At 44.2% G+C, this 24,240-nt stretch overlaps 1 protein-coding gene across 2 annotated transcripts in view; it reads left to right on the top strand.

Annotated features, from left to right (window-relative positions):
- The window catches only part of CWF19L2 (CWF19 like cell cycle control factor 2), a 229,768-nt gene that overhangs the window by 42,069 nt on the left and 163,459 nt on the right, over positions 1-24,240 (top strand). For both annotated transcript variants that reach the window (XR_011026053.1, XM_068266886.1), the window contains exons 6-8: positions 7,639-7,732; positions 11,177-11,292; positions 21,990-22,750. Coding sequence is in view for 1 of the 2 variants with exons in the window: in XM_068266886.1 (XP_068122987.1) it covers positions 7,639-7,732; positions 11,177-11,292; positions 21,990-22,750 (971 nt within the window). In the remaining variant the exon portion in view is untranslated. The remainder of the gene's footprint in view (positions 1-7,638; positions 7,733-11,176; positions 11,293-21,989; positions 22,751-24,240) is intronic.

The following is a 24,240-nucleotide window of genomic DNA, read 5'->3' as shown; positions in this document are numbered from 1 at the left end:
ACTAACATAGGGGGAATCTCTGCACATCAGAGAGTGGGGGGAATCTCTGTAGAGCAACTAACATAGGGGGAATCTCTGCACATCAGAGAGTGGGGGGAATCTCTGCAGAGCAACTAACATAGGGGGAATCTCTGCACATCAGAGAGTGGGGGGAATCTCTGCAGAGCAACTAACAGGAGGAATCTCTGCACATCAGAGAGTGGGGGAATCTCTGCAGAGCAACTAACATAGGGGGAATCTCTGCACATCAGAGAGTGGGGGGAATCTCTGTAGAGCAACTAACATAGGGGGAATCTCTGCACATCAGAGAGTGGGGGGAATCTCTGCAGAGCAACTAACATAGGGGGAATCTCTGCACATCAGAGAGCGGGGGAATCTGCAGAGCAACTAACGTAGGGGGAATCTCTGCACATCAGAGAGTGGGGGGAATCTCTGCAGAGCAACTAACATAGGGGGAATCTCTGCACATCAGAGAGTGGGGGGAATCTCTGCAGAGCAACTAACATAGAGGGAATCTCTACACATCAGAGAGTGGGGGAAATCTCTGCAGAGCAACTAACATAGGGGGAATCTCTGCACATCAGAGAGTGGGGGGAATCTCTGCAGAGCAACTAACATAGAGGGAATCTCTGCACATCAGAGAGTGGGGGGAATCTCTGCAGAGCAACTAACATAGGGGGAATCTCTGCACATCAGAGAGTGGGGGGAATCTCTGCAGAGCAACTAACATAGGGGGAATCTCTGCACATCAGAGAGTGGGGGGAATCTGCAGAGCAACGAACATATGGGGAATCTCTGCAGAGCACCAAGGATAGGGGGGAATCTCTGCAGAGCATCGATTGGGGGGGGGGGGGGGGGGGAATCTCTGCAGAGCACCGAGCATGGGGGGAATCTCTACAGAGCACCGAGTGTTGGGGGGAATCTCTGCAGAGCAACAAGCGTTGGGAGGAATCTCTGCAGTGCAACGGGCATGGGAGGAATCTCTGCAGAGCAACGAGCATGGGAGGAATCTCTGCAGAGCAACGAGCATGGGAGGAATCTCTGCAGAGCAACGAGCATGGGAGGAATCTCTGCAGAGCAACGAGCATGGGAGGAATCTCTGCAGAGCAACGAGCAAATAGCTGCCCGATATGTCACAGCCTGCCACCAACTGAGAGGAACATGATACCACATGGACTGTATTCCCAGCCAATACCCCCATATGGACTGTATATCCCAGTCCCCCATGCTGTCCCTTACATCATCCACACACCTATGGACTATATACCCCAACTCCCTATATCCTTCCCTTATTCCCACAACACCCCCCCCCCCCCCCATGTTAATGTTTTGTTTTGTTTTGCTTTGGCAATGCTAAATGTATTTGGTCCTGCCAATAAAGCTTTTTTGGATTTGGATTTGGCATGGGAGGAATCACTGCAGAGCAACGAGCATGGGAGGAATCTCTGCAGAGCAACGAGCATGGGAGGAATGTCTGCAGAGCATTGGGTGATGTGTGAATCTCCACAGAGCGTTAAAGAGAACCCGAGGTCGGTTTGAAGAATGTGATCTGCATACAGAGGCTGGATCTGCCTATACAGCCCAGCCTCTGTTGCTCTCCCAAACCCCCCTAAGGTCCCCCTGCACTCTGCAATCCCTCATAAATCACAGCGTGTTGCAGCGGGCTGTGTTTTTCTCTATATTGTCAGTCTGCTGCTCTCCCCACCTCCTGCAGAACTCTGGTCCCCGCCTGCATCCCTTCCCTCCACGCTGATTAGAGGGAAGGGAGGGGGGCAGGGACCGGAGCTCTGCAGGAGACGGGGGAGCAGCCGAGACTGACACTACAGATGTAAACAGCCAGCACAGTGCGGCTGTGATTTATGTCTGATTGCAGAGTGCAGGGGGACATTAGGGGGGTTTGGGAGACCAACAGAGGCTGGGCTGTATAGGCAGATCCAGCCTCAGTATGCAGAGAACATTCTTCAAACCCACCTCGGGTTCTCTTTAAGTGTGGGGGGTGTCTCTGCAGAGCACTGGGGCATGGGACTAAAACATACAAGCGGGGAGACTCTCATCTTGTTACCAATGTTCTGTTTTTTGTTTTTAGTTCTTAGATGCCCAGAGCTGCTGTTGTCATCAGAGTAGTATGAATGGGTTACGCAGAATCTTTAACATTGAACCTTAGAAAGCTGATGAAAAAAGCTAAATTTGAGCAGATAATGCAAGTTTCTCCCCGTCGTCGCATCTCCTGTCACTTTTACAGACAGCAGCATATTGATTTTAGGACGCAGGGTGATACCTGTTACAGAACAGAATCCTATCTCTATTGCTGGTCACTACTGAAGAGCCATGCAGTAGACTGTTAATAAGGAGTTTGTAAAGAGAGCCTACAGCAAAACCATTTCCTTCTCCAGCCACCCCTCTCCTCCTTTCAGTATAGCTTAATTGGTACACAAAACTTTATATTGTAGACAGCACATTTCATCTTTGTGACTAGATCACAAAGGGCACTCTCTGTCAGGCACACTGACGCGTATGTACTGTATATTCCGGCGTATAAGACAACTGAGTGTATAAGACGACCCCCAACTTCCCCAGTTAATATATACATTTTGGGATATACTCGCCATATTTGACTACCCCTCTTGACTCTTGGACATTTGTATACAGTACAGCAGTGATCCCCAACCCTGTCCTCAAGGCCCACCAACAGTGCATGTTTTGCAGAAAACCACAAACAAGCACAGGTGAGGTAATTAGTGTCTCAGCAGAGCTGATTAACTACCTCTGTGGATTTCCTTAAAACATGCACTGTTGGTGGGCCTTGAGGACAGGGTTGGGGATCACTGCTGTACTGTATGTACTGGTGCTATACTGTATAAACAGGTACAGATACTGGTGCTGTACTGTATTGTGGTACCCAGTATACAACAACCAACCAATCACGGCAAGCGATGTACCTTACCGGTGATTGGCTGGTTGTTGTATACAAAGCCAGCTTGCATTGGTCAGCTATCCCTGTCTCCAAGACTATCAAAGCGGTAGCACAAACGTGCCTCTTTCACCCATCTGGCCCGCGCTTGTATACGAGTTGCCTCCTTCTCTGCCTCTCAGATCTCGCACATGTACACCTAATCCTGGTGAGTGGATTTTCTTCTACCATACTTGTACAGCACCGCCCTTGCTGCTTTCATACGGGTGCACGTTCGATGGGGATGCAGATGTTTTTGAGCTCCCCCAACCGCATGCGGCAACTGCAGATTCTCCAGTCCGGCTCGGAAGTTTCAGCACCTGCCCTATAAGAAGACTCCCGACGTATAAGACGACTCTTGACTTTTGAGAAGATATTCCTGGATTAAAAAGTAGTCTTATACGCCAGAATATACAGTACATGTGCACAGCCCTACTGTATTTCCTGCAATGCTTTACAATATGCTGGTGCTTTATAAATAAAGAATAATGATATAACACTTGGGAGTTGGCTGGGATTCAGAACGGGTCACTAACCACAATGCATCCTCCTTGTGGTTGATGTTGTAGCTATCCCTGCAGTCCGAAGAGTGCTGACTGCAGTGCTCATTACACACATGGCCACTAGAGGGGGACTATGTAAATATTTTATGAAATACCATCCTGCAAATAAAGCAGTGCATAGAAATGGGAAACATTGACTCTGCCTTGAAAATTTAAAGGGAATAAAAAAAAATGTTTAAAATTGCTATACTGTAATTACTTTTAAACATTCTGTGTAATAGGGCAATACTTTATTTTTATTTAGTTTTTAGTTTTTGACTGGTACACAATGCTTGAGTCTCAAGTTGTATACCTGATTAATTAAATACAGCTGGCGCAGAAGCTGTTTAAAGTGGACCTGAACTCTTGTACAGGACAGAAGGAAAACAGAGATACATGTACCCTGTATGTATTTAGAGAGTTTGGCCTGTTTAATTCCCCTTCATTTGTGTATAATCACAAGTTGTAATCTGATCTCTCCCCTTTGTCACATGACTGCCTATGGCAGAGATGGCAGATAAGCTAATTTGAAAGCACAGGATGTTAACAATATGTCTGCTTCCATGAATCAGGAAGTTGAAACAGTGCAGAGTTATTTCAGGATTTGTATCAGCTGTAACAAAGACATGTTTTTTTGTTTAAAGATTATTATGCTGTTGTGTATCTTTTAGAGCAGAGAGGATGTTCTGAGTTCAGGTCCACTTTAACGAGAGCATTTTTATACCAGGTGTATAGCAAATTTGGAGACATTTTGTCTTTGAAATAAACCCCGCCCCCTTTATATACTCCATCCCCCTAGTTAGCCTTACATTGCATGCCCTCTGTTTTTCACTTGAAGAACTCTTTTTAATTAAATGCATCAATTACACCCTGCACTCAACAGAAGAACCCCTGAGGTACTTGTGCCATAAACTGGGAATCTAGGTTCTAGAACATATTTACTCGCTCATTAGAAACAAATGTACATGAGATTTTTCTTGACTGAAATAGCAGTAGTTGATCCTTTCAGCCCAAAATTTGTGTCCAGCTGTCCCCTGACATTGCCAGCATCCTCTCTAGCAAAACCGGCAGTTACTTTCCCCAATTGGTTTCTGGGAACGTCTAATGCTGGGCATAGACGGGTCGATCGGGCGGTCGATTAGCCGCCAGATCGACCCCAGCCGCGTCCCTGCTCGTCCCCGCCGGCGGTCCTTATCAGCCGCTCGATTCCCTGCCATTGTCCGCCAGCGGGAATCGAGCGGGCGAGGGCCGAGCGGCTTGATCAGGCCAACTGAATATTATCAGCTGGCCGATACACTATACACAAATGTACCGTGTATCCCCAGCCTAAGGTTCCCATAGTTCATTCGACCGTTCTCTAACTTTGTACTGCATCTAGGCTAGCTGTAGTGACATTAGAGGCTTAAAGTGCACCCCAGGTGAAAATAAACTGATGAGATAATTACGGTAATTGTATTCTTTTACTCCGAAAACTGACACTTTTGGACATCACATTGTTTTATTTTTTACAAAGTAGATTTAATATTTTATTGTCTCTTCTCAATGGCTGTCTAAAATGCTTGAACTATTGACCTTTTTAATCTATCCCCTACACACAGAAGTGGTTCTTTGCAGAAAAAAGTTTAAGGGCTCGTTCAGACTATACGCGCTGCCGTGCGCATTTTGGCAGCGCGCGTAGTGTGCGACACGCATGAATGGTAAAAGGCATAGACTGCCCTTCTACGGTTCCCATCATATGCGCTGCGCAGCACCGCGATGCGCTACCGCACTGCTGGTGCATTTTCGGGAATCGCAGCGCAGATCCCATTCACTGTAATGAAACTCTAGAGCAGCGCATAGTAGCGCGGATGGCGTGCGATCGGACGCGTTGCGTTCCGATCGGACAGCCATCTGCGCTAAGTGATGTGAATGAGGCCTTATGGCTGTAATTCCTTATCAGTGAGGGCTATGCTATAATCTGACAAGGGTCTGGCAAAAGATTCACTTGCATGCCTGAAGGTTAACTTTTTTCAGGCAGGAAAAGTAATAAGAAACACAAAAAAACCCCCAAAACAAAACACTGCTTAGTTATTATTATGTTTGGCATTGTACATGCACATACTTATCTCATCATGTCACATGTCACCTCTGGCACACTTTAACCCTGGCTATCTATACTGGGGATACCTATGCCTGGCTAATACTGGGGATACCTATGCCTGGCTATCTATACTGGGCATACCTATGCCTGGCTATCTATACTGGGGATACCTATGCCTGGCTATCTATACTGGGGATACCTATGCCTGACTATCTATACTAGGGATACCTATGCCTGGCTATCTATACTGGGGGTACCTATGCCTGGCTATCTATACTGGGGATGCCTATGCCTTGCTATCTATACTTGGGATACCTATGCCTTGCTATCTATACTGGGGATACCTATGCCTTGCTATCTATACTGGGGATACCTATGCCTGGCTATCTATACTGGGGATACCTATGCCTTGCTATCTATACTGGGGATACCTATGCCTTGCTATCTATACTGGGGATACATATGCCTGGCTATCTATACTGGGGATACCTATGCCTGGCTATCTATACTGGGGATATCTATGCCTGGCTGTCTATACTGGGGATATCTATGCCTGGCTATCTATACTGGGGATACCTATGCCTTGCTATCTATACTGGGGATACCTATGCCTTGCTATCTATACTGGGGATACCTATGCCTTGCTATCTATACTGGGGATACCTATGCCTTGCTATCTATACTGGGGATACCTATGCCTGGCTATCTATACTGGGGATACCTATGCCTGGTTATCTATACTGGGGATACCTATGCCTGACTATCTGTACTGGGGATACCTATGCCTGGCTATCTATACTGGGGATACCTATGCCTTGCTATCTATACTGGGGATACCTATGCCTTGCTATCTATACTGGGGATACCTATGCCTGGCTATCTATACTGGGGATACCTATGCCTGGCTATCTATACTCGGGATACCTATGCCTGGCTATCTATACTGGGGATACCTATGCCTGGCTATCTATACTGGGGATACCTATGCCTGGCTATCTATACTGGGGATACCTATGCCTGGCTATCTATACTGGGGATATCTATGCCTGGCTATCTATACTGGGGATATCTATGCCTGGCTATCTATACTGGGGATACCTATGCCTGGCTATCTATACTGGGGATACCTATGCCTGGCTATCTATACTGGGGATACCTATGCCTGGCTATCTATACTGGAGATATCTATGCCTGGCTATCTATACTGGGGATATCTATGCCTGGCTATCTATACTGGGGATACCTATGCCTTGCTATCTATACTGGGCATACCTATGCCTGGCTATCTATACTCGGGATACCTATGCCTGGCTATCTATACTGGGGATACCTATGCCTGGCTATCTATACTGGGGATACCTATGCCTGGCTATCTATACTGGGGATACCTATGCCTGGCTATCTATACTGGGGATACCTATGCCTGGCTATCTATACTGGGGATACCTATGCCTGGCTATCTATACTGGGGATACCTATGCCTGGCTATCTATACTGGGGATACCTATGCCTGGCTATCTATACTGGGGATACCTATGCCTGGCTATCTATACTGGGGATACTTATGCCTGGCTATCTATACTGGGGATACCTATGCCTGACTATCTATACTGGGGATACCTATGCCTGACTATCTATACTGGGGATACCTATGCCTGGCTATCTATACTGGGGATACCTATGCCTGGCTATCTATACTGGGGATACCTATGCCGGACTATCTATACTGGGGATACCTATGCCTGGCTATCTATACTGGGGATACCTATGCCTGGCTATCTATACTGGGGATACCTATGCCTGGCTACCTATACTGGTGACATAAAATAACAAAACTGCTATGGTCCTTAATTAATTGGGATTTTTATGCCGGTCCTCAAGTGGTTAAAATCTGATCAGTATTAAGTGGTGCAATGATCAGTTTTTCCTGATCGATGTTCAGTTAGGGAAACCTAAGTCATACTTGGTATCACAGGCGTCTCATAGAATATGCCTTTAATTAGTCTTTTGTGAGATGGTGAAGAATGTGCCCATATTTTTTTCTGATGATTGTGTTCTTTTGGCAGGAGCAGCTGCAAGCCAGGGAATTAAACCCGTTCTGGAAGGATGGCGGTTCAGGGCTGCCACCAGAGGAGGGGGATGTAACCTCGCTTAAACCAGGTAAATGCCTTCTCCCTTGCAGTAGCTGCTGCGCTCAGCTGTCTGCTGGCATTCTTCACTGTCACAGTTATATAGAGCTGGAGGAGCCTTGAAAGGATAGAAGATTGCTGTTCTGTGGCCACCAGGAAGGGACGTCAGGCATTGATCTGATGTTTAGTGGTGTTTTTTTCTTCCTTTATGTTCCCCATAAGTAAAACAATGTTTAAAGAGGAGCTGTCAGCCATACTATCTCAGAAAAAAAACACATATATAAGTAGATAAATACTTGCAGCCGCACTTGCCTCCATACGTACTGCGCAGCGCGGCTCTGCTCGGCAGCCATCTTGAATGTGGGATAGAAGACGACCTGTGCAGTGGGGTCGGGCCCCGACCTAGGGGCAATAAAAATAATACATTTGCAGCTGAACAGAATGGAGGGCGCAGAGGAACTCCTCCATGGATTCTAAAATGAAACAGGTACTGATCCAAATTTTGATTTCTGGCCTCGGAAGTCCTTTAAAGTGGAACTGTCGCAAAAATCTTAAAATATAAAACACATACAAGTAAGGCCCAGGGTTTTGGGAGCAGAGAGCCGATATTTGCCGAGTGCACACTGAGCAAATTTTGTATGTGATTCGCCGGCCGCATCCGCATCAGCATCCGCATGGCTAATCAGAATCAATTTATTTTCGCCAAGTAAGTTTGCACCTACAAGGAATATGTCTTGGCAGTTGCTTAACAAACACAAACAAAAACAATACAAGGACAGACAGTGTGAATATTACAAGTTAAGGACGTTATAAGTATAGTGGCAGTAAGCAATGTGAGAATTGTTCATGTTTAGTTCTGTGCTGATTACTTTCAGTCCTAGCAGCTCTAACGTGGTTCAGCATTAAGTATGGCTACCGCTTGAGGAAAAAAACTGTTCCTGTGTCTAGAGGTTTTGGTAGCGGTTGACCGGAATTTTACTCCTGAAGGCATGCGCTGGAAGATGGAGTGAGCTGGGTGAGAGGGGTCAGAGGCAATTTTGGTTGCTCTCTTTCTGCACCTGCTAGTGTAAAGATCCTGCAGGGAAGGTAAGCCACAGCCAATTATCCTTTCCGCTGATCGGATGATGCGCTACAGCCTCCCCTTTTCTAATGCTGAGCAGGAGCTGAACCATACAGTCATAGATGATGTTATGGTGGATTCAATAATTGCAGTGTAGAACTGCACCATTAGATTTTGAGGTAGGCCAAACTTTTTCAGCTGCCGTAGATGGTACATTCTCTGTTGCGCTTTCTTGACAATAGTGGCAGTGTTGTTGTCCCATTTTAAGTCGTTTGAGATCGTGGACCCAAGAAACTTGAATGACTCTACTTTGGTTATTGTGGATCCATTTATGGTTAAGGGGAAGTGCTGGGGGGGAGATCTCCTAAAGTCTATTATCATCTCCATAGTTTTGAGAGCATTTAGTTCCAAGTTGTTGCTGCTGCACCAGGAGGAAAGCTGTCCCACCACATTCCTGTATGCAGACTCATCCCCGTTTTGAATGAGACCAACAACTGTTGTGTCTTCTGCAAACTTCAGAACCTTAACAGATGGATCTGTGGAGATGCAGTCATTGGTGTACAGTGAGTAGAGCAGTGGGGAAAGCACACAGCCCTGGGGTGCACCAGTACTAACTGTCAGAGAGCTTGATGTGAGTTTACCAAGTCTAATGCTGGGTACACACGATGAGATTTCCCGTTCGATTTGCGGATCGATTCGATTATTTCAAACATGTTCGATTGGATTTCGATCGTTTTTTCCGTCGATTTTGAATACCTATCATGAAAAAAACGATCGAAATCCAATCGAACATGTTTGAAATAATCGAATCGATCCGCAAATCGAACGGGAAATCTCATCGTGTGTACCCAGCATAACACGCTGTCTTGTCTGTTAATAAGTCGGTTATCCATTTGCAGATGGGTTCAGGTATGTGTAGCTGGGAGAGCTTGCTGTGCAGCAGTGATGGAATTATGGTATTAAATGCAGAGCTGAAATCTATAAATAAAATCCTGGTGTAGGTTCCTGGGATATCTAAATGCTGTAGTACATAATGCACACACATGTTCACGGCATCGTCTGCGGATCTGTTAGGCTTGTAGGCAAATTGCAAAGAGTCCAGCAGGGGATCTGTGATGGATTTCAGATAATTCATTATCAGTTTTTCAAATGCTTTCATGACCAGTGATGTCAGGGCAATAGGCCTGTAATCATTTAAACATGAATTTTTTATTTTTTTTTAATTGGTACAATAGTTGAGCTTTTAAAGCACTCAGGAACAATTGAGAGTTCTAGAGATGCTTTGAATATGTCTGTAAATACAGGCCCTAATTGGTCGGCACAGAGATTCAAGCATTTTGCAGACACAGCGTCTGGTCCCATTGCTTTCCTGGTGTTTTGTTTTTTAAAGAGTCTATTTACATCTGATTGGCATATTGTTAGAGCATGCACATCTGGGGACAGGTTAGCAGATTGTGTCTGGCCTGCTGTGTTGTGTACATACTGAGGCACTGCAGGGGGTGGAGATGATGGCTGGTTGGAGGAGTGCTCAGTTTGCCTGTGGCAGAGATAATGTATCTCTATGGGCTAGTGCACACCAGCGGTTTGAGGTTTTAAGCAAACCGAAAACGTGCAGCAAGAGGCACGTTTGCAGCTTGTTTAAAACCTCAAACCGCCGGTGTGCACTAGCCCATAGAGATACATTATCCACGCGGATTTTCAAGCAGATGCGGCCGACGGATCCGCCCAGTGTGCACTGGGCCTAAGAAGTGCGTTTCTCCCAGAGTAAAATGAGCCATAAATGACTTCTCTCCTATGTTGCTGGCATTTACAGTAAGTAGTAGATATCTGACATTACCGACAAGTTTTGGGCTAGTCCATCTCTTCATAGGGGATTCTCGGCATGGCCTTTATTTTTTATAAAGACACTCCCTGAAAAAGATTTATACAAAGATGCTGACCAGCCTCCCTGCTCACCTTACACTTTTTTGCAGTTAGTACCATTCACTAAGTACATTTTGAAAACAAAAATCCCTGTGAACCCCCCATGAGAAGATGGGCTAGTCCAAAACCTGTCGCTTCTGTCAGATTTCTACTACCTACGGTAAGTGACAGGAACATAGGAGAAACGTAATTTATGGCTCATCTTACTCTGGAAGAAACATACTTCTTAATTGTATAAGTTTACATATATTTTACATTTTAAGATTTTCTCGACGGAGGTCCTTTAATTGGTTTGTATTGACTCTTTATTATTTGGCTATAAGAACTCTTCGAGGTTCAGGAAAGCACCCTTTGTGACTGTAGACAATACTGCTGAGGCAGTTAGGCCTGCTAGTGTGCTAGACTTACCACATAGGTACACAGTGACCCAGTATAGCATTTACTTCAAAGCTTTGTTACATTTTACAATTCAGCATCTTGTTTACTCTGCAGTTCAGCGTGTTGAAGACGGCGGCCTCAGCTGGCTAAAAAAGTCACTACAGAGGATGAAGGAGCAATCGGAGAAGCAAAAGCGCAACCTAGAGGATATTGTGGCTGAGAGATATGGGGTAAGACCAAAGCCTTATCACTAGCTGTCATCATATTGTCTGCTAGCATTGCTGACACACTCATAATTTCAGCAGATTATCATACAGTTTCCTGAATAACACATAATTGTTATAAATATAGGGGGATGACTTCTCCGCAGTGGGAGGGATGAGTACTTAACATGTTGCATGCAAGCTGTTACGGAAACCAACATCCTCCAGTGGTAGACAGGTCATGTGTATGCTAGGTGTGTATTTTATCCCACAAGTGGGGCTTGCACTCTCTTGCAGGTAGGCACTTATCTGTTTTTAAGTAGAGCTGTTCATTTCTTTGCTATAGATCAGGACCTGATCCCCCAGGACGACATCGCTGGCCTGCCTGTACAGACGCGTGTCAGCTATGCTGCTGATGACACGTTCTGTTGCTATGTGGGGTGGAGGGATAACAGAGAGGCTTTGTGCTTGATATCACGTGGAGGAGTGGTGCAGACAATGCGATCTGTTGTCATTGGGGGTGAGTTGATCTGCCTGGGACGGTTCAGGTGGTCATTATCAGCCGCCATAGTCAGGCTTGTGTACGGTCCTTAATACTTTTAGCCATAGACCTTTAACAAGCAGGCAGATCAGATTGTTCTGACTGTAATCTGACTGGATTAGCTGCATGCTTTTCAGGTGTGTGATTCAGACTCTTCTGCAGCCAATGAGATCAGCAGCTCTGCCAGGCAACTGGTATTGTTTAAAAGAAAATAGAAATATCTCCTATCCTCAGAGGAGCTTACAATCTCCAGTCATTGGCATTGTAATGGTCTGTTCTCCCCGGTTATCGTTACGCATTTATATAGCAGCAACAATTTTTGTGCCACTTTTACAGAATAAAGTCCCTCAGGGGCTCATAATCTACATCTCTACCACGGTCATAGTCTCACGTCCTACCATATTATTATCATGCATGGTGCTGTCCTCTTCTGCAGCACTTTACAGAGTATGTAGTCATGTCTCTTAAGGTAGCCATACATCTAGCGATTTGGCTGTACGATCGACTATTCAATTTGATCATTTTATAGAATCGAGAGGGAATAGAGTGTGTTCCAGAATTCCCAATCGATGAAAAGTGGCATTTCACGTGGAATTGACCAGCTTAGTCGATCGAGCCGGATGCAAGATATCGGTCGATCGCACAGGAATTGGCTACTGTTCACATATCACTCGATCGACTCTGAATCGATTTTTAGTTTATTATTATTGCTGCTAAAGGGGGTCCAACCACTTATTAGGTTCAGGGGGCAATTTCTTTTTCACACAGGGCCATGTAGGTTTGGAGTTTTTTTTCTCACTAAATAATAAAAACCATCATTTAAAACTGCATTTTGTGTTCAATTAGGTTATCTTTGACTAATAGTTAACGGTTTTTGATGAGCAGAAACATTTAAGTGTGACAAACATGCAAAAGAATAAGAAATCAGGAAGGGGGCAAATAGTTTTTCACATCACTGTATAAAATAAAACTGTGGGATATCTAAAAAAAAAAAAGTCATTTTTAGAAGAAAGAGGATAGATACAATTGATTTTCTCATCAGTTTATTTTCACCTCGGATGTCCTTTAAAGGGACACTTAAGTCAAACAAAAAAAATGAGTTTTACTCACCTGGGGCTTCCAATAGCCCGCTGCAGCTGTCCGGTGCCCTCGCCGTCTCCCTCCGATCCTCCTGGCCCTGCCGGCAGCCACTTCCTGTGTCGGTGACAGGAGCTGACAGGCTGGGGACGCGAGTGATTCTTCGCGTTCCTGGTCACAATAGCGCCATCTATGCTGCTATAGCATATATCATATACTATATAGCAGCATAGAGGGTGCTAATGTGTCTGGGAACGCGAAGAATCACTCGCGTCCCCAGCCTGTCAGCTCCTGTCACCGAAACAGGAAGTGGCTGCTGGCGGGGCCAGGAGGATCGGAGGGAGACGGCGAGGGCACCGGACAGCTGCAGGGGGCTATTGGAAGCCCTAGGTGAGTAAAACTCATTTTTTTTGTTTGACTCAAGTGTCCCTTTAACCCACTTGCCGTTACAATTCTGGCGGCAAGGGGGCAGCGCAGCACTTTAAAAAAAAAAATTTTTTTATTAAATCATGTAGCGAGCCCAGGGCTCGCTACATGATACAATTAGGAAATGAAGGAGGCACTCAACTGGCATTTTTAAACTTGCGTTTGTCAAAACAGTAGCCGACACGACATGTTTCGGGGTTTCCCCCTTCCTCAAGTGTACATGATAGCCGCTGACAAGCGGCCTCTCCCTATCCACTCCGATCGCCTTCGGCGATCAGAGTAAGCAGGAAATCCCGTTCAGAAGGGGATTTCCTGCTGGGCTTCCCCGGTCGCCATGGCGGGATGACGTCACCGACGTCAGAGGGAATCCCGATCCACCCCTCAGCGCTGCCTGGCACTGACTGGCCAGGCTGCGCAAGGGGTCTGGAGGGGGGGGGGGGCGGCGTGGCGGGTAGCGGCGAATCGGCGGCGAGCGACGGCGATCGCATACCACACGCAGCTAGCAAAGTGCTAGCTGCGTGTAGAGGAAACATTTTTTTTGAAAGTCGGCCCAGCGGGGCCTGAGAAATCCTCCTACGCAGGTTACCCCGAGCTGAGCTTGGGATAACCGGCAAGGAGGTTAAAGAGAACCAGAGACGAAAACACATAATATATTTATACATACCTGGGGCTTCCATCAGCATGGACCGCTCCTACGCCGCCGTCCTCCGCTGCCTCCATCGCCGGTACCGGGTCTTGTCTCTTTCGCCGGAAGCAGCCAATTGTACGCATCCGCAGGGACTCCCTCCGTCTCGCAGACGCCTGCTTTACACCTGCACAGTACGGAGGGAGCGCATTTCGCTTGCGTCGACTGACCGAAGTGACGGGACCCGGTACCGGCGATAGAGGCGGAGGACGGCGGCGTGGGAGCGATCCATGCTGATGGGGCTGGAGGAAGCCCCAGGTATGTATAAATGTATTATGTTCATCTCTGGTTCTCTTTAAAACAGTGTAAAACTCTTTACATAACATCAAATATATAAACATGTTTCCCTACTTTTTATTACCCACACAGTTATCATATTTGCTATTGTGCACAAGTAATAGCATGTGTTTACAAATTACAAGTTCGCAAAATATCTGGTCTGAAAGCTGCCATTGCATTTTATTGCATAGCTGTAAATATAGCAGAGTATCTAGTGATCGTTTCTCTCCTTTGTCATCCCTCTGCCTGCAGTCCAGTTTCAGCACTGCTGGGAATGTTTAGTAATTGAGGCTGATGATAGGAAATATAAACAAAATACAATGTAATCACATCCTCAGCATCGGAAATAAGCTTCCCACTAAAAAAGAAAGTGCTTTGTTTGAATGTTCTGCTATCAATTTTTCTAGTGGTAGGTTTTATGCTGTAAATAATCTTTTGGAGCAGAGAACAAATGCTGAGTTTCATACTACTTGAATTATAGATGAAAAAGTAACCAAATATAACTTAACTACTTTGGCCTCCTGGACGTACTAGCAACGCCCAGGAGGCCATGTGCGCGTCCGCGGGCTCCCGCGGCCGATCGCGCGCGTTCACGCGCGCTCCCAGCCGCGGTTCGTTAGCCTGGCAATCAGTGAATCAGGCTATGAATTAAAGGTAGAGCGGCCATGCACATCCCATATAAAACTTGGCTTTATTCAAAAATTGTTTAAAAAGGCATACGTTACATCACATCAGACACATGGAGAGAGGTGTACAAGCAGTGCAGGGAGGTCTACAGCCATTTCGCGCCGTCTGTGCTGTGGCGCATCATCAGGACTACCCACCCCCTCAAAAGTTACCCCTTAAATAGGTTCTTACCACAAACAGACTCGTGTAGCCAGTCCCCTCCTCCAGTCATGGCCGCATCGCCGGCAAAGTGTATGGAACGCACGCCAGCGGTGAAGTGTGGATTACTTCCTCTATGCGGAACGCATGTCCGGGAACGTCGTTTGCGTCACATCCGGTCGACGCTGCGTAAAAACATAGGTGTACCACGCTGCGCTCCACTTCAAAACGTGAAAAAACATTAAGCCGCGTCGCATCCCTAAATCAAAATGCTCCATATTGCCATCTTGTGGCCAAAAAGGAGTATAGCGATCCACAAGCTCAATATAGCAATGGAGCCAGCTGGAGAGAGGGTACAAAACACTTAAAAATACATTCCTTATTCAATTAGACAATAGAGCATATATATTAACCTTGCTTCGAATGGCCCAAATTCCAAAAGGAGGGGAGGAAAACCGGAGATAAATTCTCTCCAATCTCATCACATAAATATCTAAATTCCTATATTATTTTATGTATATTATTACTCACCACCCCCTAGAGGAAAGGGCCAGCAAAGCAAGGCCAAAAGAATCTGTAAGAAGAAGAATAGGGAGAAAACAAATGATTAAAAGAGGGTACAACTTAGTTACATTATTAAAAACTTCTATCTGAAAGATAAATGTTACTATAGACAAGAATCAATCACATTAAATGAATACTGAAAGATTATTCTTCTCATTTAAGCCTAAAGGTCCTACTGCATTAAAATATGAGATCCAGAAACTTTCCCTCTGCAAAAGTTTGCGTTGCCAGTCTCCACCCCTTCTGTCCCGTCTAACTAGTTCAAGGCCTAAAAATCTTAATTTAGTTACATCACTGTTGTGAGCCTGACGAACATGCTCAATCACCCTAGGGCAACCCTCAACACTATGAACAGATCTGCAGTGTGCCTGGTAACGGTCCTTAAGCATGTTGGTGGTCTCACCAACATATATCCTTTGGCAAGGACAAACCAGAGCATATACCAAACCTTTGGTTCTGCAATTAATAAACTCTCTAATTCTGCACATCTGTCCAAAGCGGTAGAAGGTGTCCCCTTGCACCAGAAAGTTGCAACATGAGCACCGTTGGCATCTGAAATTACCCTTTGGGCGATTTGACCCTAACCAAGTCTGTGTTAGAGGACTAATAAACTCACTGTGAGATAATTTATCTTTCAAGTTCGGGACACGTTTATATGAAACGCAAGGGGGAAAAGTGCTTTTTTCTTTTAACAATCTATCCTGTTGTATAATCCACCAGTTTCTATTAATGGACTGCTTGATGGTCTCATACATTGGTGAGAAAGAAAAATGCATATAAAACCTCTCTGCTGTTTTTTGATAACCCTTTGGTTTTAACAAAGAAGCTCTCTCTCTCCCTGCTGCTTTTGAGAAGGCCTGTTCTATTACTTGTGATCGATAACCTCTGCTGGCCAGTCTGGCTTTTAAATCCTCTGACTGCATAATAAAGTCCTCCCATGAGCTAGCATTCCTCCGTAAACGGAGGAATTGCCCATAGGGGACTCCCTTGATTGTAGAGGGGGGATGATAACTTGATGCACTCAACAGAGAGTTGACTGCTGTCTTTTTCCTGAAGGTTTTAGTTAGAATAACCCCTTCTCTAATCTCAATATCCAAATCCAAAAAGTGCAATTGCTGATCCCCCCAATCATAGGTGAAAATCATATTTACATCATTTGAATTGACATATCTCATGAATTCGATGAATTCACTTTCTTGCCCCTCCCAGACAATTAAAATGTCATCAATATAGCGGATCCAGAGTTTAATCCGCTCCAGGAACCCATTCCTCGAGGAGTAGATGTTATTGGCCTCCCAATGGCCCATGAAGAGGCCGGCATACGTGGGGGCCACCGGGCTCCCCATTGCAGTGCCGACCTCCTGATGGTACCACTGGCGGTCAAAGAGGAACGAGTTCCTGGTGAGGACAAACTCCAGACCCGCCTGGACAAACCACTGTAATGCCTCATCCTGTATTGCCTCAGGCATGAAAGTTTTGATAGCCTCCAAGCCATCTGTATGACAAATCCTGCTATATAGCGAGACCACATCAATTGATGCTAGATGATAGTTAGGCTGCCATTCAAAGTCTCCAAGAATGTTAAGGACTTCAGTTGTATCGCCTACATATGAGGGTAAAGATCTCAAAAGCGGTCTCAAATGGAAGTCCAGAAACTGGGACAGGGGTTCAGTCAGAGATCCGATAGCTGAAACAATAGGGCGGCCCGGCGGGTCTACCAAAGATTTGTGTATTTTTGGGATACAATACCACACCGGGCTACGTGGATGTTGTGGTAGCAATTTGTTCGCCTCAGATCTATCTATAGCCCCATGTGCTACTCCCCTTGTCAATAATCTTTTCAACTCCCCTATATAACCTATAGTGGGATCCGATGATAATTGCGAATACGTGGATCTGTCCTCCAATTGTCTGAGACATTCTCGTTGATAGTCGGCCGTCGAGAGGACCGCCACCCCTCCCCCCTTATCTGCTTCCTTTATCGTTAACTCAGGCCGACACTGAAGCCATCTCAAAGCCTCTTTCTCAGTGTCCATCAGATTAGGAGGGGCCTTGGGATAAATCAGTGATCTACAGTCCTCCAAGACCTTAAGTTGGAACAATTCAACAGATCCACCTGGTATTGCTGGGGGGTTAAAGGTTGATTTATTACCTATATTATGGGGCAGTTTGCGTTGAGTGTCCACCATATTTGGAATATATGCTTCAGAGAGCTCACAAAGTGTTCTCAACGTTTCTCTATCCCAATAATCCTCAGAGGGCCCCACCAGAAGGGAAATGGGCTTCTTTACCCCTTCCACTGGGCATTCAGAACTTTTCTCCCTGTTAGCAAAAAATCTATGTAGTGAGAGCTTTCTCATGTTCAAAAATAGTTCTTGTTCAAATTTAACAAAATCAAAAGAAACAGATGGACAAAAATTCAAACCCTTTCTCAGTAAGGAAAAAACAGCTTCCGGCAACTCATTTCCTGATAGATTATAGACTTTTAATTCCTCTTGTTTCTCTCGGATCGTCTCGGATGTGCTTTGGTCCAGGAAACTTGTTTCAAGATGCCTTTTTGATTTCCATTTGCCTCTCCTGACTTTCTTCTTTCTAAAGGGAGCTCTTCCTCCGATGATGATCCAGTGCCTCTCATTGAGCCCTGTGATTCATTAAGGGAATTTGAGGGAGACCCCATTCCTGAACCGTTACCAGAGGGATTACGCCTTCTCCTCTTCTTGTTTCTCTTATTTGGAGTGCGATAAGGTTTATCCTGTCTCCACGAGAACACCTTCTGTTGCTCATAATCTGAACGATCCCGAACAAATTTAGCATTTTTATCTTTTTTAATTTGATCCTGAATTGGAGTTAATCTCAATTCAAACTTTGCAATACTTAATTTAAGATGATCTTCATCAGCAAGAGCGATTATCTGTTTTTTAACAGCCTCAATCTCTTCCATAATTTCCTGATAGTCAATTTCATTCTCCTCTATGACAAGGTCCAAGTACATCAGCACACACTTTTCAAATAAGGCATCACATTTAACCTTTGCAGATGGACGGACCTTCGACTGAATGAGATGCTTGTAAAAACGTACCCCCCTAGGGGCTCTCCCAACTGCTTTGTACTTTTTTAAGGTAGCAATTGTCCAGTACTTTCTTACCTCTCTCTCCATTAAGTTATACAGTCTACTTTCCAGACCTTTCAGTTCTTGTGGTTGAGGGGTAATTGTATTCCCCTGTTCCTCCTCCAAAAAGGAGTCAACATTTTTGCGGCCTTCTCTGAAAGCAGACTCTGCCATTATATAGCCACTCTATACAATATAGAGACCGTGCAACAAGTAAAAAGCGGTGAATCAGGCTATGGTGCCCGATCACTGATTCCTCTCTCCCCCCAAAAAAAGCGACAGCTTCTCTCAGAAGCTGCGCTTTTTCTGGCTGTTGCGTCCCCCATGCGTCTCTCTAAGCGTATGTTACGCTTATGGTGGCCATACATGGTACAATTTTTTCATACAATCTTACCATTTCTATGTAGTATAAGGGTAAATTAAGTGAATATACTGAAAGGATAATTTATGCAGTTCCCTTATATTACATAGAAATGGTAAGATTGTATGAAAAAATTGTACCATGTATGGCCACCATTAGAGTGACGTCATGTAAACAAACTCATGGCCGCTATCTTGTGGCCAAAAAGTAAAACTACAACTAAAAGTAAAAAAAATAAAACTCAACACACATTTACACTCTTAAGACTACTGTTTACATCCCACCCTCCCAAAAAATACCCAAATAAAATGTTTAACCACTTCACAACGGAGGGGTTTTACCCCTGAAACACCAGCGCGATTTTTACCTTGCAGCGCTGCGTCCATTCATTTTTTTCTGTCTTATGATTGGTTATGGGGGACTGGGTCCCCCATAACCAATCATTGAACTGCAGAGCGGGGGTGTGTGTGTGTGCGCGCGCACGGGTCGCGGGGGCGCGCGCGCGCGATCGCACGCTGCACATTTGTTTACTTTAGGTTGTTATGAATGAAGACTGCTTCCGTTTGAAGCAGGCTTCATTCTGTTCGCAATCGGCGAGTCTAATTGGATTTAGGAACGCTTGTTCCTAACGTCCAATTAGTCACCTGCTGTGCTGGCTGGAGTGTGCGCGCGAGTTCCCCGCCCACTCCCAGCCAGTAAACAAACAAGTGCGCCTTTCTCCGTCCCTAGGGGTGAAGCGGTGCGCAGAGGGACGGAGAGATTTAGCACTGGGTGGGGGGGGTGTGAAGTGGTTAATGTAAAAAAAAAAAAAAAAAAAATTACAATAAAAAGAAAAACATGTAAATATTTACCTAAGGGTCGAAACTTTTTAAATATCAATGTAAAGATGAAATATTTCTATATTTTTTTTATTTTTAACTTGTAAATAGTGATAGATGCAAAACGGAAAAAATGCACGTTTATTTCCAAATTAAATATTGTCGCCATACATTGTGATAGGGACATAATTTTAACAGTGTAATAACCGGGACATATGGGCAAATACAATACGTGAGTTTTAATTATGGAGGCATGTATTATTTTAAAACTTTAATGGCTGAAAACTGAGAAATAATGAATTTTTTCCGTTTTTTTTCTTATTCTTCCTGTTAAAATGCATTTACGATAAAGTGGCTCTTAGCAAAATGTACCCCCCCAAAGAAAGCCTAATTGGTGGCGGAAAAAACAAGATATAGATCAGTTCATTGTGATAAGTAGTGATAAAGTTATAGGCTAATGAATGGGAGGTGAAAATTGCTCGGATGCAAAAAGTTAAAACTGAAGGCTGAAGTGGTTAACTAGATTGCTTAAAAAATAGCCTTGCCAAATAGTTGGATAGTACTCTCACCTTGAAGTTTATATATTCTCCCCATGTCTGTGTGGGTTTCCTTGCACCTTCCAGAAACATGCTGACAAGTTGATTTGTTTTCCCGGAAACTGGCCTTGGTCTATGATCGAGACATATGGACATGACTATTGTAGGGATTAGATTGTGAGCTCCTCGGAGGAACAGTTAGTGACATGATTATATACAAAGCTCTGCTAAATATATTAGAGCTATGTAAACGTACAATAATACATTTAAAAGAAAATCTCATTTTAAAATAAAGTGGTATGAAATGCATATAGTTTTATTTGCCAATTCAAGTATATTTACCCTACTGAATAGGAATGTCCCTTATAGATGAGAGATGGCTCGCGGAGTGATGAGCAGACAGACACTGCTATGATAGTGGCGGGTGGGTGACAGGCAAACAGTGTTTGCTTTTAAAGTAGTATTGTCACCATAAAAATCAAATTTCAACAGCAACTGGTCTGAGTGTATTAAGTGATAAAGATGTTAATCCTGCATTCAAAACTTGCAAAACTTTTTCTGCTGTTATGGTTTGGAGTTATCACATACTTTAGGAGCACTGGCCCTAGTGCCAAACAGTGCCAAAGAGTTGAATGCTGGGAGTTATTTTTATCTATAATATATTTTTCCTCTTTCTTTTATTTCCCTGCCTAGCTCCTTATCAGAAACACCCTCTGATCACTTGTGTTTACAAGCAAGGCTGAGGTGACTCAGTGATTGGATGTGTAAATAAAAAAAGAAGACAGTGCAGTTGTTAGTATACACCTCAGTGGGAGTGTCTGAAGACTCTGGGAGGAGGGCAGCTAATGAATACACAATGAGCAAGAGAAGGGAGGGGGGAAAACAAGAGTCAGGGAGGATATCATGTCAGCATTAGCTTGACAAGATGGCCACTGCCTAGAATAGGATTTTCTGCTTTTCCTTTATAAAATTCACAGGAATCATTACATGGATAGCACAATACATCTGTTATGTAAGTAGAAGTAGTATCTATCTACTTATATATATGTTTTTTATTTCTAGGTTAGCACGGGTGTCGCTTGTTCTTTAACATTTTAGTAAGATGGCTTTTTGCTCCTTTGTAGCCCCTTACACATTTCTCAGCGTTCTGATTCACCATGAGCTTGCTGGGTAGTCTATAACTCCAGAAGTAACTGGAGAAGAGATGGACAGGTCCTCCAGTGTGTTGTAGATCCCTGAATCCTCCATGGGTAATCACTTGTGGAGATGTCCTCCTCTTCCACCCATCCTAGCCAGTAACTCAGAGTGGGCAGATTTCAGTAGCAAAATTGAATCACCAGACTTGCATGCTGGAAGCGATGTCACTGAGTAAACCTTTCAATCACTGAACCGGTTCCCATTTTGGCAACTGTGGGAGTTGTATTATAGTATAAGGTTGATGAACATTGGATTTTATATTATTACAATTTTATGCTAATATTTTTCATTCCACTTTTTGGACAGTCAATGGCAGTTTTCCAGAGCAAGCTAAAAGCTGCAGAAGAAGCTGCAGGACAACGTTCTAAAGGAGAGCCGAGTGATCGACGGGAACGATGGAGAAAACCCAACGATTATGACCATGGCTCTCTGAAGACTGATAGACCAGATCGCTCTGGAGACTATGAGAGACCTAGAGATAAATATGGCGACGAGTCCTTCCGTGATAGATCTTCATATAAAGTTGGCAGAGACTACCATTCAGACAGAACGAAGACAGAGGAGAGAGATTCAAAGAAGGACAGAGGGGAATCCCAAAGAAGAGACTATCTGGCCAGACGTTTGGAAGAGGCTGCTGACCCTAAGAGTAGCTCATCCAAGCTCAAGAGCATGTTCTTAAAACCATCTGAAGATGAAGGTTCTTCATCGGCTGCTGGATTTAAGCCTCAGAGAAACAAGCCTGGATTTGTAAAACCTGAATGTGATGATTCTCAGCCATCATCGGCTGCTGGATTTAAGCCTCAGAGAAACCAGCCTGGATTTGTAAAACCTGAATGTGATGATTCTCAGCCATCATCTGTTGGATTTAAGCCTCAGAGAAACAAGCCTGGATTTGTAAAACCTGAAACTGATGATTCTCAGCCAATGTGGAGGAGAACTCCAGGAGAGAGACACAAGGAGGTTAAGGAAAGCTGCAGTAAAGAAGTTGCTGAAATCCGCCAAAGGACTGAACCTCGAGAGGAACTCAATGAGGAGAAGAGTGTGCAGGACTCTCCACCGTCTCCAAGGTAAATTAATGACAAGCTATTATTGAAAGGGATCTTCCTTTTTTAATGGAAGCCCTCTGTTTACTTTAGATATGAACTGTAGTGAAAATAGCATAATGAATATTATTATTTTTACAATATTCATTTATAGATATTTTGACACTGTTTGCCTATTGTAAAATCTTACCGGTCCCAAATTTATATTCTGAAATTTATCACTGGCGGTGACATCTTTACAAGTTCTGCCAGATGATTTGTACGTAATTCAGAATTTTAGTTTACTGAGAGTTCTATGTACAGAAGGAGATACTGCTTGCTTGGAAGTTGGAAAAAGCGGTTATTTCCCACAATGCAACGAGGTTCACAGACAGCAAACTGTCAGGACCATGGTCATGACATCACACTGTGGGAGGGATCTCACCACAATATCAGCCACACAGAAACACCCATCCCCCCCCCCCCCTTCCAGATAGTCTGTTTGAGAAAAGGTAAAGATTTGTTGTAGGAAAGGGGGTACCAGCTACTGATAGGGATGAAGTTCAATCCTTGGTTCTCATTACAAACAGAGCACTCCCTCTTTTTAAACTGAGTAGTAGAACCTGTTAATTTGTGCTTATACCGCATGTAGAATGGACAATGCCTATTTAAAATGTGATTTTTTTTTTTTTTTTTTTTATTTTTTTTTTTTTAATGTGTTATTACTTGTAAAGTGTTCCCCTCTACTTATTTTATTTTCCTCGTACACTTCTTACCCTTGTGGAGACCTTATCAACATTTGGCTGGGAAGACGTTAGAGTGGGGCTGCTTATGGACCATGTTGATACATAAATATAATGGGAGGGGCTTGCCAGTCTTTTAACACAGGGTTAAAAACTAGAATGTACGGTAAGTAAACTTCACTATTAACAAGAGCCTTTTTTTTTCTTTAATATTGCAACCACAAGTAAACCCAAGGTAAGTGATATGGAGGCTGCCATATTTATTTCCTTTTATATAATACGAGTTACCTGGCTGTCCTGTTGATATTCTGGCATTAGTAATGTCTGAATCATAACCCTGAAGCAAAGTATGGGGCTAATCCAGTCAGTCATAAGTTCAGGGTCTATGGATATAAGTATTAGAGATACAGGATCAAGGGGACAGCCAGGCAACGGAAATAAATATGGCAGCCTCCATATGGCTCTTGCATCAAGTTCCCTTTAAGCACAAAGTATATCAAGTTCCCTTTAAGCATAAAGTATAAGTGCACTAACACATTAAGCAATAATTGTGTGTTGAGGTATCTGATGTGTGTGCTTTGTAATGCTTAACCGTACCTAGACCTAATGTTGCTAAAGTGTACCCGGATGCTTTGCATTGTAATGTGGACACAGAGGCATGTTAATTAGTTGATGACATACCTCTTTGTACTTTCTGCTGTGCTCTCTGCCCCCCTCAGCTACTACACTTACCCCCGGAAATTGCCGAATACAGCTTGTTGGCAGCTTAGGACCAGAAGAAGCTTCTTTTGA

Source organism: Hyperolius riggenbachi, chromosome 2 (assembly GCF_040937935.1).
Source record: "Hyperolius riggenbachi isolate aHypRig1 chromosome 2, aHypRig1.pri, whole genome shotgun sequence".
Classification (NCBI taxonomy): Eukaryota; Metazoa; Chordata; class Amphibia; order Anura; family Hyperoliidae; genus Hyperolius; species Hyperolius riggenbachi.
This window is presented reverse-complemented; position numbering and strand designations above follow the sequence as displayed.